Source organism: Canis lupus, chromosome 27 (genome assembly GCF_011100685.1).
Source record: "Canis lupus familiaris isolate Mischka breed German Shepherd chromosome 27, alternate assembly UU_Cfam_GSD_1.0, whole genome shotgun sequence".
NCBI lineage: Eukaryota > Metazoa > Chordata > Mammalia > Carnivora > Canidae > Canis > Canis lupus.
The window spans coordinates 3,258,739-3,278,837 of record NC_049248.1 but is presented as its reverse complement, the minus strand read 5'-3'; the positions used below and the strand labels follow the sequence as shown (position 1 = coordinate 3,278,837).

General features: G+C 38.5%; 1 protein-coding gene and 1 long non-coding RNA gene across 12 annotated transcripts in view; both read left to right on the top strand.

Moving 5' to 3' along the window:
- Window positions 1-1,037: 1,037 nt before the first annotated feature.
- Window positions 1,038-20,099, top strand: part of WNK1 (WNK lysine deficient protein kinase 1) — a 149,803-nt gene continuing 130,741 nt past the window's right edge. For 3 of the 11 annotated variants that reach the window (XM_038576343.1, XM_038576340.1, XM_038576339.1), the window contains exon 1: window positions 1,045-1,957. In XM_038576343.1, coding sequence (XP_038432271.1) covers window positions 1,184-1,957 — 774 coding nt within the window. In that variant the 5' untranslated portion in view covers window positions 1,045-1,183. Of the gene's footprint in view, window positions 1,958-20,099 lie in introns of all 11 variants that reach the window. The other 8 variants (XM_038576342.1, XM_038576341.1, XM_038576349.1 and 5 more) reach the window with 6 other exon arrangements.
- LOC119866442 lies at window positions 2,121-8,376 on the top strand. The gene is made up of 2 exons (XR_005379706.1): window positions 2,121-5,032; window positions 5,807-8,376. It is a non-coding gene; the product is annotated as an uncharacterized LOC119866442 (long non-coding RNA).

The following is a 20,099-nucleotide window of genomic DNA, read 5'->3' as shown; positions in this document are numbered from 1 at the left end:
GCATCAGGCTAAAGCAACCACAGAGCATCACGGAAGTCGTAGGCTCCCTTCTCCACAATCCCTTTCATTCTTCAAAGGCGAAGACTACAAATCCCAGGGAGCCCCAATACGAGCACGCCTGCGCAAGAGCCCCGAGAGCGGGGTGGGGGTGGGGCGCCCCGGCGGCGGGGGGCGGGGTCCGAGAGGGCTGTGTGGAGGCTTCAGAGTCCCGGCGCCATTTAGCGCGGAGAGTTTCCCCGGCGGACGCGGCTCTTCACCCTCGGCCACTCTGCACCCCCCATCTTCGGTGACAGAAGGCGCCTGGTGGGGGTGACTACTCTTTCCACTCCCTGACTCCCTTCACCCAGTCCTCTCGGTCTCCCCGACTCTCGGCCCAGAGAAGCAGCGGAGCTCGGGCCCCGCGGTGAGCGGCCCTCCCCTCCCCACCGTTCCCTCCCTCAGTCAGCCCCCGGCACCGGCCCGGGAGGAGACGGGGGTTTGCCAGGCCCGGGGCGGGCGGGGAGGCCTCGGGGAAGGGGGGGCCCGCTCCTCAGGCACCGAGGCTTCGTCGCTTCGGCCCTTTCCGTCCGGGCGATGGGCGCCCTGTGAGACTGTCCCCCGAGCTGGGGGCGCGTGTGGGAGGAAGCGACCGACCGACCGACTGACCGACCGGATCCCCGGCCGGCCCTCCTCGCCTCTCTCGGCCCCTCCCACTCTGCTCGGCTCCCGGGCCGCCGCCGCCCGGCAGTCGGTGCTCGTCCGTTCTAGGCGTCGCCGCCGCCCCGGGGCCTAACCCGCCCGGCTTGGGCAGCGGCGGCGGCGGGGACCTGGAGCCGCCGCCGCATCCGCCTCGTCCCAGTGCCGGCTGCCCGCCCTGCCCCTCATGACTGCGGCGCCCCTGCCGCTCCCGCCTTCCGGGCCGCCGCTCGCCGCAGGATGGATGCGGACCGTGAGGCGCTAACCCCCGCCCGCCCGCCGACGAGCCCGCCTCGTGAGCCGCAGCAGCCGCCGCAACTGGGTCCCGGGGCCCGCGTCGCCGTCGGGTCGGCTTGTCAGTGCTGAGTGAGGAGCCGTCCGGGTGCACCGGAGCCCGCCGGGAGCCCCGCAGCGGGACCCGCACGCCTCGCCGTCCGCCGGGCGCGGCCCCTCGCCCTCCCTTCGTTCACAAGTTCGAGCCCGCTCGCCTCGCTCCTGCGGACCGACCATGTCTGGTGGCGCCGCAGAGAAGCAGAGCAGCACTCCGAGCTCCCTGTTCCTCTCGCCACCGGCGCCCTCCCCCAAGAATGGCTCCAGCTCCGACTCCTCGGTGGGGGAGAAACTGGGCGGCGCGGCGCCCGACGCTGGGGCCGGCCGCACGGAGGAGTACCGGCGTCGCCGCCACACCATGGACAAGGACAGCCGTGGCGCGGCGGCGACCACCACCACCACCGAGCACCGCTTCTTCCGCCGCAGCGTCATCTGCGACTCCAACGCCACCGCGCTGGAGCTGCCCGGCCTCCCTCTGCCTCTGCCCCAGCCCGCGGTGGGGGTGTCGGTGGCTGCGCCGCAGAGCGCCCCGCCGGAGCCGCCGCGTGAGGAGACCTTGACGGCCGCCGCCGCCGTGCAGGTAGCCCAGCCGCCCCCCGCCGCTGCCGGCCCCGGGGAGCCAGTCAGCTCAGGCCCTGCCGCTGCCGCTGCCGCCGCCGCCCCCAGCAGTGCCGGCAGAGATCGGCAGGCGTCCCAGCCCAACCATGTGGGGAGCAAAGAGGAGCCTTCGGCGGCCAGGAGCGGCAGCGGCGGCGGCAGCGCCAAGGAACCACAGGAGGAACGCAGCCAGCAGCAGGATGATATCGAAGAGCTGGAGACCAAGGCCGTGGGAATGTCCAACGACGGCCGCTTTCTCAAGTTCGACATCGAAATTGGCAGAGGCTCCTTTAAGACCGTCTACAAAGGTCTGGACACTGAAACCACGGTGGAGGTCGCCTGGTGTGAACTGCAGGTATGGATGGCCCCATCGCTTACGGTGGTTTGGAGCTACGTTTGGCTCGACTAAGCCAGTTACTCCAATTCCTCCTTTAAAGTCGTTCTTTTAACCGTTCGCTCCCGCGGCGGGCAGGGGTGGAGGGGAGTGAGGGGTGGGGGGGGGGGTGTGTGGAGGCCAACTTTGAAAAGAGATTGAAACTAGAATTTGGGGCATGTACCTACGTAGGATAAGAGTTACTGGTAACCAAAGAGGCTTGCCACTTAGGGAAGGAGTGGTGAAAATCATCTTAGTACAAACGCGTTACCTACTTGTTATTGTTTTAGTGTCTGGCAGGAAACCCGGAATTAGTGGGAAAGTTTCTGAGTTAGGAAAGTACAGTCTTCTTGCCCCGTGCGTTTCAGTCTTAGCAGAGGCTCTGCACTTTTGAGCTGCTGGTGTGTTACATGCGAGTTTCCATCCCCGAGATCAGGCTGTACTTTTCAAATAGGAACGACTTCGTTCCTCAGTGACCTTACTTGGGATATATCTTAGTTGGTGATTGCACAGGCATTTAACATAAACCATAGAAAAGACTTTCTTCTCTCGATAAATGCTTTGGGACTAGAAAGGTACAATAAGTGTTTGATATTGTTCTACCTAATGATGCTTAATTAAGCCTGTTGGTAGCTGGTAGTTTTCTGACAGCGTTAATTAAAACTAGTATGTCTTGGGGATCCCTGGGTGGCTCAGCGGTTTAGAGCCTGCCTTCGGTCCAGGGCCTGATCCTGGAGACCCGGGATCGAGTCCCACCCACATCGGGCTCCCTGCATGGGGCCTGCTTCTCCCTCTGCCTGTGTCTCTGCCTCTCTCTCTTTCTCTCTCTGTGTCTCTTGTGACTAAATAAATAAAATCTTAAAAAAACAAAATAAAACAAAACAAAAAAACTAGTATGTCTTCAGCCCATTCACTATCCCCTGAATAGTACACGAGCCCATGTAAACTTCTGTAAGTGGTTTGAGAGTTGTAACATCACTACGGTTATTGTTATGAAAGGTTTTTAAGCCAGACTTTTTCCAGGAGTCCAAAGGACTCAAATGCTTTGCTTTTTTAACGTCTCGGGGAGGTTTTCATGGTGTAAATAATGGTGTGTCATTCTGGTTGACAAGTATATTCTACGTTTAAATAGCTAGGTTTGGGTAACTTGTTGCTTGACCTATAGCAGCTTGATTGAATGTTGTCCTCATCCAGAAGTGAACGGAGATTATTGGAAGAAGCAGAGTTCCACTGAAAAAGTCAGTTACATTATAGACGAAAAATGCTGATATTCTTGTCAAGAAAATGGACCTGAATGGACTAAAATAGGATATGAACGTTACTGAATATTCTAGTTTATTTTATCCATAAACTAATATGTCAGTACTTTGACTGTCACCCTACAAATGACCAGGGCCATATCAAATGTGAAGGGAAGTTAGCATGTGGAAGGAAGTGAACTTAAAGACTGACAAGTTCTTTAGGAACATAATAATTTCTTAAGTTTTACAGCAAATGATGTAGAACTACTAAGGCATTGTGAAATAAAAACTATTTTATGGCAGTTTATATTGGGTGCAGACGTTTTTTAAAAAGTCTCGTCAAGCCATAGCCTTATTCTTATTGGACAGTCCTCAAAAACTGATTCCTTTTGGTTTACAGGCAAAAATTCCATTTATACACTTTTTTCTTTTTTCTTGGTACAGGGGTGCCTATTGCTGCTGATCTTGGATTTTATTCTTCTGTTAAGGTTTTATTTGAATAGGTGCTTTTTAGATAAATTTTATTTGGTTACCTTACTTTCTTAAGACTGGACCCAAGTAAATGTTGAGCACTTTATGGATTGTGTTAGTTTCAATTATTTAACTTTGAAGACTTACAGAATATAATGTGTGTTTTCCTTAATCACCTGGATTTTTTTTTTTTTTTTATGATTTTATTGATTTATTTGAGAGAGAGTGTGCCAGGACACAAGGTGTGGGGGAGGGGCAGAGAGAGGAAGACAAGCAGACTACCCTGCTCCCCCAGCAGGGAACTTAGTCTTGGGGCTCCATCCCAGGATCCTGAGATCAAGACTTGAGCCAAAGGCAGGCACTTAACCAACTGAGCCACCCAGGCACCCCTCACCTGGAATTTTTTGATAGTTTATTTATCTTGAAATTAATGATACAGTGGAAGAAATCAGTTTGTCTGATGTCATAATAATTTTGTCTAAGCTTCTCAGTTTTTCTTTGAACTCATGGCTTTTCTCTGTCTAGGCATGGCATGGTCAAATTAAAGAGTATCTGATACCTTATCATATCACCATATTATTTTTAAAGCAGTTCAGGATTTGACAGCAGAACCAAATACATCCTAGCTCATTGAATGGTACCCTAGTTTAGGAACTTCCATATGTCATTTGACCCTGTTTGTACAATTTTTCATTTTGTTTTTTGAAATATGATTTTCCTAGCCTTTATAGCAGTATGTCGGGTAGTATTTTTGGTTTCTTGACCAGGATATTTGCCTAATAACCTATTCATTAGGTGACTGAGTTTTTGGATACAAATTAAAGGACTAGTCAACGGATTACTGAAACATTGAAAAGAAAGGAAAGCTTTTTCACTAAAAGTATATATCTAATATACATATTTTTCTATAGGAAGAAAGAAATATTCAGTTATTGAGTTAAAAACCTTAGTGTATTAAAATTGGAAGAAATTATTCTGCCTGACTACTTGATAAAGAACTTGAAATTACAGAGCAGGTAAATGACTTGCTTAGAATCGTAAAGAACAAATTTTAAACTGGTTAGGATCTGATGATTTGGGAAATGTTAAAGCATTTGTTAGTCTCGTACATGGCTAATTAGTGCTTCTCAAATGAGGCTATTGTATTTTGGTGTGAAAGTCACTGTCAGATTTCTTTAGAATTCTGTAACCATAGCAAATTCTATTCTTTGGTTTGGATGTTGATTTTATCAATTCAAGTATATAAATAGACTTTTTGGGACGGAGAATGAGTGAATGTGGTATACAAATCAAACTTGTTTCCATCAAGCTAATTTTTAGAGTCACAATATGCATAACTATTAAAGTAAGTATTAATTCCTAATAAATAATATTAAGTAATACTTAATACCTAAGATACCAAGGATCTTAAGTACTAACTTTAATCCTTTAAGATACAGATTTCTTTGCTTGATTTTGTTAGGCAAATGACATGCCTTAATTTTAATACTCAGTTTCTTTGTTCAGAAAATGTTAGTGCTGGATTTTGCAGAGTTTATATTGCTGTTCTGTGGAAGGAGATTTAAGAAATGTAGCATAATTTTCTTAAGAAAATGTATTTATACTGAGATTTGTAAATGATTTTACTTTCTTTAGTACTTTTCTCCCAAATTGCTTCTAAATAAAGTTCACATGGTAACTTGATATATTCGCTTTGTACATTGATAAGATTGTTTCCAGTTTGGAAGGGAAAGTCAAATTTTGTTTAACCTGCAATATTCCTAGTGCTTGGCTCTGGCTTTCTCCCCCACCCCCTAAGTAAATTAAGGGTCATATCTCATCAAGAGCATAGGATATATTTTTGGGACTTAATTTCCTTTTTTTTTTTTTTATTTTTAAGTTGAAGTATAGTTGACGCACAATGTTACATTAGTTTCAGGTGCACAGGTTTAAATTAATGTTTTCATAAAAAGTTTAGCAGTGCTGCAGAAATGTGATGTGGTTCTGTGATTAAGAAACCGTAACTTCTTTCTTTGCTTTAGTTCTTAAAATAACTCCTTGAACTGAATCTTCCATTTGAATATTGATAGCTTTTTTTGCCTTTATTTTTTACAATTGTGCCAAATTCCTTGTTTTTCAGGATGAGAATCTTCAGTAATTTTCAGTCCCAGGAACAAGATTTCCCGGAATAGTCTGCAGGTTTTTTTTTGTTTTAAAGTCTCAGAGTTAATGATGAGTATGGGCAACATTGAGATAACACAAGTGTAACTGCTATGCAAATTAAAGAATGATTGGTAACTTGCTTGAAGTAATCCTTTTTTCCTACTAACAAGACAGTGTAAAGACAGGATAATTTTGGTTAGGTAATATAATGATTTAAAATATACATAAATTTATTGCTGTAGGAAGTAACCTTTGGGGCAGAGATAATGAGAATTATATCAAAGTTGATTTTTCAATGATTTTTTCTTACTTGGTGTCAAAGGTTTAAATGTTTTCTATTTACTTTTTTTCTCTCATGATAAGTATCACAGCTGTTCCTAGTGAAGGGTGTTTTTTGTGTAAAACAAATGGGGAATCTGTTGTATGGTGATTGAGTTCATTTCTTGATTATCTAGGTTTTAGTGCAAGATCCTGGTCATTTGAAAGTCATTCTACTTAATCTCTATGGAAACATTCAACTAAAACTGGGCTCTCATTTTTAGCAATTATTCTAAACCTGTTGTTTAGGTTTTCTAATAGCTTTTCAGTGTTTTAGATAAAGCTGTAAAAGTAGCAAGAGTGGTTATGTTCAAATTATACTTCCTGAAAATGTTAGTATAACATGAAAAAATTCATAATAGCTATTAGGTTTTGTGGTAACAGCTCTTTATATTTACTTATGTAGCATCTTGCATTTTATTTTTCTTTCTTTCTTTTTTTTTTTTTTAAACAGGACCACTGTAATGTGCAGGAATAGGTGAGACTTACCATGCGTGACCTGAATTTAGATTTGAAGAGGGCTTTATTTTTCTGCAGTGTAACAGTCATTAAGAACTTAACTGCCTGAATTCAAATGCTGACTCAGCTAATGATTCTGTCACTTTGGGAAACATCTGTGCTAGTTTCCTATCGATAAAATGGAATGTAATAAGAGTACCTACTTCATAGAGTTGTGACTATTAAATGAATTACATAAATATAAAACATTTAGGACAGGGCCTGGCACATAAGTGTTAACTATGATGATACATCAGGTTTTTAGACTGTTTTTTTTTTTTTTTTTTGAGGCTGTGAACATTTTGTTTGATTTGTCTATATTCTTGAAAATTCATGTAGCAAAACTCTTATTGTTGCTTATCATTTTTAGGGGGAACTTTGGAGTTGGAACATATTATCATCAGTGCTTTGAAATTCTTTAGCTTTGCCTGTATTCTGGCCTAACTTTGTAATTTCATGACCTGTCACTATCTCAGATGCCAGACTTTTTGAATTTGCTAAGATGTTTTTCCTTTTGGGATCATTCTTATAATATTCTTCAAAATAATTGGAAACTGTTTATATTCTTTGGCTACTTTAACTAGTCCTTGAGCACTTTGAAGATATAAGTAGATTCTCAGTGTACTTTAATAAATACTACGTTCTTTTCTAAGTTAGAAGTAGTTGTAGATCTTAGAGTTGTTTTATCCATACTCTTTTCCTCTCTTTGGTCCACAGCAGATTTTCTAATCTTGTATTTGGAGAGTTCACTGTAGTATAACACAATACTATGTAATGGAAAAGACCTCTAAGGCAGAACATTTGAGTTCTCTGGTACTCCGTTTTCTGACCCTGAGTAAGGAATTTAATTTGTAATGCTGATTTATTAGTAATATGACCTAACTGGATTTTTTTTTTTTTTAAGATTTTATTTATTTGAGAAAGAGTGAGAGCTAGAGTGAGAGAGAGAGTACAAGCACATACAGAGGGAGAGAGAGCAGCAGATTCCCCACTGAGCAGGGAGCTTGATGTGGGGCTCGATCCCAGGATCCTGGGATCATGACCTGGGGTAAGGGTAGTCACTTAGAAGACAGACACCCAGGCACCCCGACTTAACTAGATTGTTGAAGATAACTGAAAAACTGTGTGAGGGTACTTTGTGAAGTGTTACAGATAATGAAAGGATAATGGTGCTTTAAAAAAAAATCCATTTTGAAAAGGTTTATGTTGTCACTTGTTACAAATTGGGTTGTCTATTTTGAACTTCTTAAAGTTGGGTTTTAGGACATGCAAGAGAAAATTAGGGAAAAGGCACTGGAATTATAATGTTTGAGTTAATAAGCTACATTAGAAAGATAAATTGCTTTGCTCACAACTTTGTTTAGCTCTGGGAAAGTTAAAAAGCAAAATTTTAAAAATCTGGAAGAGAATAGCACTCATTCATATTCTAGTATTGACATAGATTCTTTCTATCCCCACCTTTTCCTAATTGATCTCAACTGGATTAATCCAAATAAAAATCAGTAAAGAAATAAAGTTCCTAGTTAGAAAAAAAAATTGGTTTTTAGGAACTTTTTGGTTTTTCAGTTTTAGGAATTTTATCAAATCTTAAGAAAAAGGGGAGCAGATTGAAGAGAAGTTGCCAGAAGCTCTTCTTAAGAGTTTTATTATTTGGGAGAGGGTGGTGTCTTTATCAGGTGGCTTACTTAATATTGTGTGTACTTATTAAAAGATTGGTTATTTGATATTCTACATGAGTGGAATGATGTCATTAATTTGCTTTGTTCTGTAATTGACTTACTCGATCATATCTCCACCTTAATTTATATTAATTTAGATTTTTCAGATAGTCTTTTTTTTTTTCTTTTTTTTTTTTTTTTTAAAGAGGTGGGGACAGAGGGAAAGAATCTTAAGCAGAGTCCATGCCCAGTACACAACTGACCTCACAATCCTGAGATCATGACCTGAGCTGAAATCACCAGTTGGACGCTTAACCAACTGAGCCATCCAGGCACATTTCAGATGAGGTTTCATAAAGATTTTATTTTTTGACATTGTGACGTGAATCTTGGTATTGTAAGATTGACATATTAGGTGTGCTATACTAAATGTGCTTAATAATTTTTAGGAAAGAATCCTCAGTTAAACTGTCATCACAAGCAGATACAGTTTTTCGAGGAATTCAAGAATTCTTAAGAAATTTAAGAATTTAGGATTAATTTAAGAAAGAGTGTTTAGAAATCTACTTGGTACAATCATCAGATTAGTGAAGAAAAACCACACTAATTATTTCTGTAGAAATAATTGCTTTTATGCAGCCAAGGTTCAGCTTCTCAGAGACAAGTGATTTCTTTTTTGTCAGTATGTGCATGGTGGATGGTCTTGTGTTACTTAAACACAAACTAATATATAAACTAAGCAGTGAGAGGTGAAACTAATTAGTAGATCAAATCGTTATTGATATGCTTGGGATAATAAGATCACTTTAATGGCTAATAGTTTTGTGTTAAATAACCTGATATATCCATCTCTGTGTGGATACTCTCCTTATTTGGACTGGTAAGTCATTGTGGATGAAAGTAAATTTGGGAAATTCACAGGTCATCTCTTTGACATGCTGAAGATATCCTAGACATCATTATCATATTTATATTTACATGCTCTTTGAATGCTTCACACACCTCTCCCACACAAATACTCAACTATAGGAAACGGAGAGTAAACAAAAGGATTTTAGGTAGATTTGCATAGTAATAATAGTGGAGAATGGATTTAAGGTGTACAAGGGATATGTAGAGTTTAGTTAGGGGTACGAATATGAGACCTCTGCAGCCTGAATGAGGGCAGTAGTGGTTAAAAGAATCTTTAAGTATTTTGGAGATAAAATATGCAGAGTTTAGTGATGAATTGGCATTTGGAGGAAAAATAAAGCACAGATAAAAGGGTAGAGATAGATGATTGTGCTGTTAACTGAGAGAATAAGAATTAGGGGTTTTGTTTTGGGGGAGGGGAAAGGCTATGGAGATCTATTCAGTTGACATGTTAAGTCTGAGGTACTTGGGATACCTCCAGAAAGAAGTTCAATAGGCAATTGTCTTTATCAGGTGGCTTACTTAATATTGTGTGTACTTTCTAAAAGATTGATTATTTGATATTCTTCATGAGAGGAACATTACTGAAGCTCATTACATTACTGAACCTCAAAGAATAGGTTCAAGGTAAAGCTATAGATTCCCAAATGTCTGTTAGTCATAGCTGAAATAATGCAAGTACATGAAATCATCCAGGGAGAGGATATATCTAAATACATAGAGATGGAGGAAGAGAGAGAGGATGATAATTTTCCCAGGGCAAAATAGGAATAATTAACAAGTGGACAGAGGATAAAAAGAGACCAGGGGTTGGGCTAACTAGAACACTGGAAGAATGGCAATATCAAGGGAATAAAATTTTAAGAAACGATTATAGTAGAGAAATCCAATTTGCATAGTAGTAATTTTGGAGAATAGATTTTAGAAGGACTAGAAAAGAATTATAGAGATTAGTTAGGCTTTGGAAATTGTTTATTGCATTTGGGTATTAAGTCATTAACAGCGAAATTCAGGATTATCTAAGAGGAGATATGAGCAAGGGTAGATGTAAGTCACCGATAACATCCTAGATATATGTACTGTTTGCTAGCCTCCTGTGGCTATTTAACTTAATTAAAATAAAATTTTAAAACTCAATTCTTTGCACTAGCCACATTTCAGGTACTCAAAAGCCATGTGAGTGTACCATATTGGATGGTACAGATATAGAGCATTTCCATCATTGTGGGGAGTTCTATTGGAACATGCTGTATCTAGATCTTGGGTAGAGTTGTGTTTTTTTTCAATAGCTTGATTGAGATATAATTTGCACATCATAAAGAATATAACAGTGTGGGGCACCTGGGTGGCTCAGTTAAGCATCTGACTCGATTTTGGCTCAGGTCATCATGATCTCAGGGTTGTGAGATACTCTCTCTTCCTTTGCCCCTCTGCTGCGCCCCCTCCCTCCCAAAATACACACACAGCATAGTGCTTTTATAGCTTAAGTTACATATTTTAAAGATGTATGTATTCTGTATTAATAAAAAATTTTTTTGGGGGGAAAAGATATGCAAAGGATGTTATCACAAACTCAAATATATGTGCAGAATTAACAGATTTACATATATCACGTTATGCTCCAGATATTTGGTGATCTTACAATTTCAGAATAGAGGAAAATTTGTGGTGGATTTAAGGGAGTGGCTGAGGAAGGTTAAGAACTAGAGATAATAAGAGTAGGCTATTTCTTTAGACAAGTTTGAATGAGTATGGGTCAAGAAAGATTGGCTAAGTAGAAGGTATGATCAAGGATGAGATGGATAGATAAGGAAAAGGTCTTTAAAACTTGAAACACTGAAATATAGTATTTGCTTACTCTACTTCATTATCTGTGTTAAGGTTCTGTTCTAAGCTAATTGTTTTATTTTTGGTTATTCTTTATGAATAGTTAGGTTTAGTCCAAATAAGTTTTCATACTTCATGCTATTTATTAACTAGTGTCCAGATGAATACTTACCAGAATACTCTTTGAAAGTAATGTTTTGATTAAAGTGTTTCCCTTCTATAATCTCTGGCTTTCTTGTTACATTTATGTAATAGTGTGGTGATATATACTTTACTTTATAAGTGAGCATCTCTGAAATAACCATCTTTGTCACTTGAGGAAACAGCCAGATTTATTTATTTATTTATTTATTTTTTTAAAATTTTTTATTTATTTATGATAGTCACAGAGAGAGAGAGAGAGAGAGGCAGAGACACAGGCAGAGGGAGAAGCAGGCTCCATGCACCGGGAGCCCGATGTGGGATTCGATCCCGGGTCTCCAGGATCACGCCCTGGGCCAAAGGCAGGCGCCAAACCGCTGCGCCACCCAGGGATCCCAAACAGCCAGATTTAAAATAAAATTTTATCATAGGAAAGATTCTGAGTTACTATACTGTTTCTAGGATGTGGTAAAAATGCGCTTTTCTATAACAAAAGCCCTAAATACTGCGTACCTTTCTTCAGCCCCCCCCCCTTTTTTTTTTGCAAAATGTTCCTTGCTAATTAATCTGGAAAAGTGTTAATAATCACTAATACCGGAACGCCTTGGTGGCTCAGTGTGAGTGTCTGCCTTTGGCTCAGGGCATGATCTTGGAATCCTGGGATTGAGTTTCATTTTGGGATCCCTGCAAGGAGCCTGCTTCTCCCTCTGCCTATGTCTCTGCCTCTCTCTCTGTCTCTCATGAATAAATAAATGAAATCTTAAAAAAAAAAATCACTAATACCTAGCTAATAAGAGCCTTTTTTTTTTTTTTTTTGCAACAGGCACAGTGCTGTTTTACTTATTAATAATTTAATTATTAAAGAATTATTTGTAATTCTCATAATAGTATAAGGCATATGTTTTCTTAATTTTATATCTGAAGAAACTAACTCAGTTTTAATAACTTATTTAATTAAGATCATGGCATATTTTATTTTTTCCACTGCAGAATGCTTCAGTTAAACCAGGAAGAAGAGTTTGAATTATTGTGGAATTCTAAGTCCTTTTGCTCTATTTAGCAATTATAACTAATTCTTGAGCATCTTATACCTTTACTTTGACTTCATGAAATAAATCTTTATTTAAATGTTCTTTTAGCCAGTATTTATATGTAGATACTATAAGGAGGGGGAGATGGCAGGGCTTTTTAAATTAACTTTTATTGTGTGTTCAGAGTTTTTTAGATGCTATTTTCATCCATTGGCTATCACAGGATGTTCTGTTTACATTTAAGTATTTAAGGTGAAGCAATATTTCTGTGGTCTATGTGTATCAGATTTCCTAATAGAGACAAATTGAGTGGCTGTAGTGTTAGGACGATTTTTGTCAGTGCTCTTTAACAACTTCTATGTATAAATATTGTTCATTTTCAAGTATTACATTGTATGTAAAAATTAAATTTCTAAATTCCTAAAGTTGTTAGGTACCGATGCTACTTTTTACTTAACCAGGAAAGCAGAATTAAAGGATATTGGAGTACTTAATGAATAGATCAACATGTTGTTACTGTATAATTAACAGAGGACTTAGTTTTATTTGTGGAGATTGAAGTTTTAACTAGTTTAGTTCTTGATACTGATGATATGAATTGACCTTTTTCCTTGATTTAAAAAAGAATCTTGTTACTTTTTTTTCTTCACTGTGTAGTTTGACATATTACATATGCTCTTGAGAAGGATTTGGCTCTCATGTATGAGCTACAGATAGAAAGCTCATTTAAATTACATAATTATGTTTTGAAATCTTCTGGAATGTTTAATCAGCATTGTTATGGGAATAAGATGTTAGCTTACCTCCAGTAAGATTTCCAGATAAATGAGATTTTCTTCCTGAAGTATCAAGACTTTGTATTAATTTAGTAAAACACTTGAAGTGTATCACTTGATATTATTTGCCTGTGTAATACACCAGCACAGACTAATAAGCATATCATGCCATCAGCCTGGATCCCTGTATGTTCTTTAGACTAAAATGGTTCTTTGAAGTCAGTCAGTTCCGCAGCCTGTTATACCAGGAGTAATCCATGCTTAGGCACATAAGATCTTGCCTCAAAGTATGGCAGATTGTTCAAAATATTCTTGTTTTGTTTAGAGTAACTGGGTCTGTAGGGGTTTTCAGCTTCAGCTATATAGAGTACAAATCACCCATCCGTCTTTCATCCCAAGCATAGATTTAGGCTTTCATTCTCTTTTCCTTTAAGGTAAGTTGCATTATTTTGGTTGTTCAGGATGGGGGAGACTTTCCAGCCAGTGGCCCTCATTCAGGGCCATTTATTTTAAGTCTGTCAGAATTTCGAATAACAGTAAACTTAAAAGGGAAGGTCTTGGAATCTCCACACTTACCAAAAGCCTTTTTTTTGCATACTTCTACACACTTTCTCTTAGGTCAATCCCACTTAATATCATTGGTAGGGATACTTTTATCAAGTCAAAAACAGAGTCTGCTCTGTACCTTCTCTGTTCGTTTCAATTACATTACTGAGAAGCATCACTCAAGTGATTCTTCCCAGAACAAAGTAGGTGATGCCTAGGTGCATTGCTCTTTTCTGCCTAGACAAAAAAAAAAAGCCACCAGCAATTTTTTAATGGTAGACTCTCAACTTAAATATTTGTTCTGCCTGACCAAGCATCCTATTACATAGAGGTGCTAGTTTAGATATTACTTTTGGTAACATAAGTGGAGGGGGCAGGGCATAATGATACTCTGCTGGGGAGAATCTTGACCATTTTCTATCCCTTTTATAAGGACAGAAGTCAAGCGTCCATATTTGCCAAAAATGCCACTATTACATAATGGCTTTCACAGATCTTACTGAATAATACTCTACTTGAGTATTTTATTTTAATGTTTTAAACATCTATCATCCTTAACCCTCTTCAATATGTAAAAATGACTTAACAACCAGTACTTAGCTATTACACAATAGGAACTTTTTTCCTCTTTATGTGATAGATATACTAAAACCTCAAAAAAACCTTTTTACTATGAAATACTTAACAGTTGTTCCAGATTGGGCCAGAAGCTGCCTTTTGTGTCCTTTTTATTAACATGTCCCTGTCGTTTTGGATGATGTCCTTATTTGCTGCACAAGATGTTCTTTCCCCACCCTGGCCCTGGACCAGCCGTTTCTCCAAGGAGGCAGGTCCCTTATAGTATAGAATGGAATTCAGAAAGCAATGTCTGAGTTTGGATGTACTCATGGATACTGGGGCATCACAGTTTCCAGATTTTTAAGTGAAGAGTTAGGAAGTATTTATATGTATACATGAGTGCGTGTGCCTCTGTGTATATGTATGCATATGTATATATTTTAAATATTTTATTTGAGAGAGAGAGCAGTGCAAGAGAAAGAGCACAGGAGCCAGGGGGGAGAGGCAAAGGGAGAGGGAGAAGCATGCTCCCCATTTTAGCAGGGATCCCAGAATCCTGGGATCATGACCTAAGCCAAAGGCAGACGCTTAACCAACTGAGCCACGCAGGTGCCCCTGATTAATTGATTTTCAATAAAGGTACCAAGGTAATTAGTGAAGGAAAAAAAATTTAGCATCCAGACTGAGATGTGCAGGTGTAAGTTACACACTGGATTTTGAAGACTTAGTAAAAAACAAAGTTAAAATATTCCAATTAAAAAAATGATTACATGTTGAAACAATCATATTTGGATATATTGGGTAAATATATTTCATCTGATTCTTTTTACTTTTTTAAATGTGGCTACTTGACAATTTAACATTGCATGTATAGTTCACATTGTTTCTCTTGGCCACCTCTGACCTAGACTATGTGTTAAAATAAAATGCTGTAAAAGAGCTCATGCTATAGTAAATTAAGTATATTACTTCCTTTAAAAAAATGTTAGCACCTTCCTTTTTGTGGTTTCTTTTATTAGTACCCTTTACAAACCATAATTCTTTTGCTGTTGCTGAACAGAGAAATTTGGGTTTTTAAAGTCTTTTCTGTGGTGCTTTTAATATCTGATTATTTTATGAAATTGGCATTTTAGTCCTTTAAAATTTTATCTTGTATTTTGTTATTTACTAAATGTCTGTATCAGAAATACTTCTTGTGGTCTTGTTCTTTGAGTATTTTAGTTGTTGCTAAGAATGTTAGAAGTCAGTTTTTATTGCAAATATCTTGAAATATTTGGTAAATACTTTTGTCTATTTTGCATAAACTGCTAATACATGTTTAGATGTATACTGAATGTGTAAACTTGCTGCTTTATTTATATTTTTAAATTATTTCTGGCCATTGTGTCTCCTTAAACTTGTTAACCAACTTAGTGCCCATATTCATATTTTAATGAAAGTGAGAAAAAGGTTAAGTTGATTTTTGATATCTTTTGCTTATGAAAGAGATAGTATTTGTAGTTCAACTATTTGTGTTAACTTTTTCCCTAAAGAGTTGATTCATGGCCACGGTGAATAAGGGTGAAAAGATTAGTGAAAAGGGTACAGTAAATAGGGGTGTACAATAAAGGTGAAAAGATCAATGAAAACATCTCTAATTGCTTAATTTTCATAAAGCTGTAAAATACCTTTTTTTTTTTAAGATTTTATTTATTTATTCATGAGAGACACAGAGAGAGGCAGAGACATAGGCAGAGGGAGAAGCAGGCACCATGCAGGAAGCCTAATGAGGGACTCAATCCCAGGACTCCAGGGCGTGATCCTGAACCGCTGAGCCATCCAGGCGTCCCAAGTTGTAAAATAGCGGAGATGCCAAAGCTGTGCTTTTCTTCTCTCCTCTCTCCTCTCTCCTCTCTCCTCTCTCCTCTCTCCTCTCTTCTCTCCTCTCTCCTCTCTCCTCTTTCTTTTTCTTTTTCTTTTTCTTTTTTAGCAGTGCTTTTCAAAATCTAAATAGTAATAATCACAGAAGCTTCCTTCCCTTTTTGTATAAGGTTTGTTTGATAGTCATTGTTTAGAAAATGCTAATTTGATTTTGACTCTGTTACTGGAGTCGTAACTTATTTCTACCTTAGGTTTTGTAACTATCCTTAAATCACACAAAATAATTTTGAAGAAAGAACTTTATAGAAGTAATATATTCTCATTGTAAAATAATTCTTTTCCTCTAATTAGGAAATTAGAGGAAAAGAAATCTAAATAAATGACCTGCATTGAATCCCTGTAACTGGAGATAAGTCTTGTTACCATTTCTAACAGTCTAATTTCTCTTCGTGATTTTTGTTTTTATAGTGTGATCATATTGTATGGTGATAGTTTGCCTGTTTTACTGCATAGCAAAAGCATTTTCCTATTTAAAAATTTGACCTATTTAGATCAAAACAACAAATACTGTTTGTATTCTTTAATCCTAATTGGGGTATGTGTTCCCCTAGTTTTGATTGTTCTGTATAGTGGCATAATTTGCCTGATTTACCTCACAGAAAAACACATTTCTTATGTTAAAAATAAGAAATTTTAGATAAAAATATGTATTATTTTTTGTAATTGTTTTTTGAGACTTTGTACTACTACTACACATGCAGTTGTGACATCAGTTTCAGAACTAACATTTTGATCTTAGAGTGTGTAACACTTGAATTCCTACTTGACTATGTATTTTTAATTCTCAAGAGAAAAATCAGTTAGAATGTTTGGCCCACAAATTGCTAACAATTAGTTACAACTGTCTAGTAAATTGGTCATTGATGCATTTGGTGATTATCAACAGAAGTTTAAAAGTCATGGTTGATATATTGCAAAACTGATTTTTTTCACTCTCACCCTTTGTTCAGAAATTTGCAGAAAGTTCATTCACTACCTCTCATGATTTTGGGATGGTCAGAATATTTTATTTTATCATTTTTAAAAGATTTTATTTATTCATGAGAGAGGCAGAGAGACAGAAAGGCAGAGACATAAGTAGAGGGAGAAGTAGGCTCCCTGCAGGGAGCCTGATGTAGGACTTGATCCCAGGACCCTGGGACCACACCCTGGGCCCAATGCAGACACTCAACCGCTGAGCCACCCAGCCTCCCGGTCAGAATATTTTTATTTTATTTTATTTTATTTTATTTTATTTTATTTTATTTTATTTTATTTTATTATTTTATTTTATTATTTTATTTTATTTTATCTTATTTTATTATTTTATTTTATTATTTTTTATATTTTATTTTATATATATTTTAAAGATTTATTTATTTATTCATGAGAGAGAGAGAGAGAGAGGGGCAGAGACACAGGCAGAGGGAGAACCAGGCTCCATGCAGGGAGCCTGACGTGAGACTCGATCCCAGGACCTCAGAAGACGGTGCTAAACTGCTGAGCCACCGGGGCTGGCCCCGGTCAGAATATTTTAAATCAGTAGTTTGCTTTTAGAACAGTGTTACTGTACTGGTACAGTTTTAAAGAGCCAAGTATTAGTACATCGAAAATTCTTTGAGGAAGGTTGATTTTGTATATTGACTAAACTACAAGAGAAAATGCCTTAGTGTGCTTTTTCTACTTCCTACCCCTAGGAAGTCCCCCCTCCCCCCCCAGTAGAAACCATTGAAGTCTGTTGGCAGTCACAATACTTATACTGTATGCAGTAAACACCCTTGCAAGACTATCCGCAACCTGATCACACAAGAAATGATTCACCACACAGTTGCCAGAGGAGAAGGAAAAAAAAATTAACAGGCTTGTTTTTGGGGATAAAGGAGAGAAATAAAGATTATACCTAATTGATGAGTGTCCCATGGGCAAGAGCTGAACTAGAGATGTGTTCAACTAGCAGCAGCAGTTGTGGAAAAAGTACAAGGCAAATAGCTCTCTCCATTAATTTACTTCTGTAGGTTAATTTTTTTAATATTCAAAATATTTATTATGGTTTTCATTTATAAAAATGTATATTTTTAAAGGGGTGGGAGATTGTTAAATACTTCATACTAGGCAGACCTTGTTATTAAGAACCCCTCCACTGTAGTAACTTCCTCCAGTTCCTACATTCACAAGTGCAGGGTACGTATATAAATATCCACGCACACACATCCACATACTGCCTCAAGAGCTGGGAAGACTCAGAGTTACTGGCCACACTACTGAGCCTCTGGTGGATTCATCCAAATGGCTCACCAGGAGAGCAACTGGCTCAGTTCCTTTTCTCCAGTCTCTCCCTTTACAGAGACTGAGAACCCAAAGTCATAGAGTTACATCCGACTTGTAAAAGCAAGAGGCTTCTGTCTGAGGATGAGGATAAGCAAAGTGGGAAAAAGGATGAAGCTAAGAACACCAAACACTTTTAGCTGGAGTTGTCTGTCACTGCAAGAGGTCAAGGGACTAGGGCAAGATAACTTAAATCTTCTTCCTTTATTTAAATTGTGTTAAGTCTATTCTAGAGCATGCCAAAGATGTTTTTAAAATATAGGAAATTCTTAATGCATTTAAAGGGAGTTACTTCCTAGTTGTTTTTTACCCCGTTCCAGAAGCAATATATACTTAGGGACATCTTAAAAGACAGAAGAATAGAAACCAAAATAAGCCCACTAAAGTTCTGTCACTAAAAGACAATGCTAGTGTATCAGTTGGGAATATTTTCCTTTTCTCTCTCCCCTAAAATGGGTTTTATATTTATTCAACCAATATTTATTAAAGTCTATGTGCATGGTACTGTCTTAGTTGGCAAGTAGAGGAAAAAACCCTGCCCTCAGAGAACTTATGTTTCTGCTGGGATCATGGGCGTGTGTGTATGTATAATTTTATTAATGATAATTTTATAATTCATTGGAATGTAGGAATTAGTATAAACATTTTAGCAGCTGCGTGATAGTTCCTTATGCAGAAACACCATAATTTACCAATTGTTATTAAGTTATATTTTCTCTTATAAATACAGTAGGCATGAGTCTTATCTGTAAGATTGTAACTGTGAAATATATTCTCATTTTACTAAAATTTAATCTATTGTGACCTTACCTAATTGTGTTCATCATTATTCCCCTGTACAATTACTCCTCCCCCCAGTCTTTGGATAGCTTCATATATTCATATATTCTAGAACATTTATCAGGAAAGGGCTTTCCAGTCTGCTACCTACACTGCTTGTCAATGACATGCTATTTATAGCATGCCTGAAAAGTTCTTTCCAAGGCCAACTTATGAAGAACAGTGAGTATCCTATGCAGAATTTTCTAAAACAAAGTTCTTGCTGTCTTTGTCTCTCTCTTAACCCCACCACACCCCCATCCTCTTCTTCCACATGCCACTTCCAGTGGGATTAGGGGCAGGGGTATTCATCTTGATCTGGATGAATCCTCTGAGTCCAGTCCCTTCTTTTCCCCCAGTTTCTACCGTCATTCTTTCCATCCCCTCCCTCTCTAGTATAGTCTAGTCTAGTATAACTTCTAGTATAACTAGCTGAACTTCTCTTTTTGGGCCTGGAGTTTTTCAAACAAGCCAGATGAGGAGATTGTCTTCTAATTGCTGGTTCTGAAATAACACAAAAGATTTTGGAGTGGGGGAAAGGAATTTACCTATTGCCTTGTGAAAAAAACACAAATTAATACTTGAGATTTCACTATTTAGACCTGTTTTTTTTTTAGGATTAAATTTCAGAATGTAATTATTGGTTTCTAAGGTTATGAACATTTAAATATTTTCTACAATCAGATTGTTTCCATAAGGTATAAACTCGTGTATATTTTCAGTGCCCCAAGTGAGAGCTCTTTTATTTATCAATACTATAATCTTAAAACTTTCTCATTGTTTTATATTTTATTTCTTAAGAACTTTCCCCGTATACTTGATAACAAATTGTATATTATCTTTTGTGTTTTGATATTTTGCCTACTTTCAGGTGCTTTACTCCCCTAATCAGTTTTCAAAGCAAAATTAATAATCCTTTGTTATATTTTTGGAAAATGTTTTTCAATGCTGGGAATCGAGTG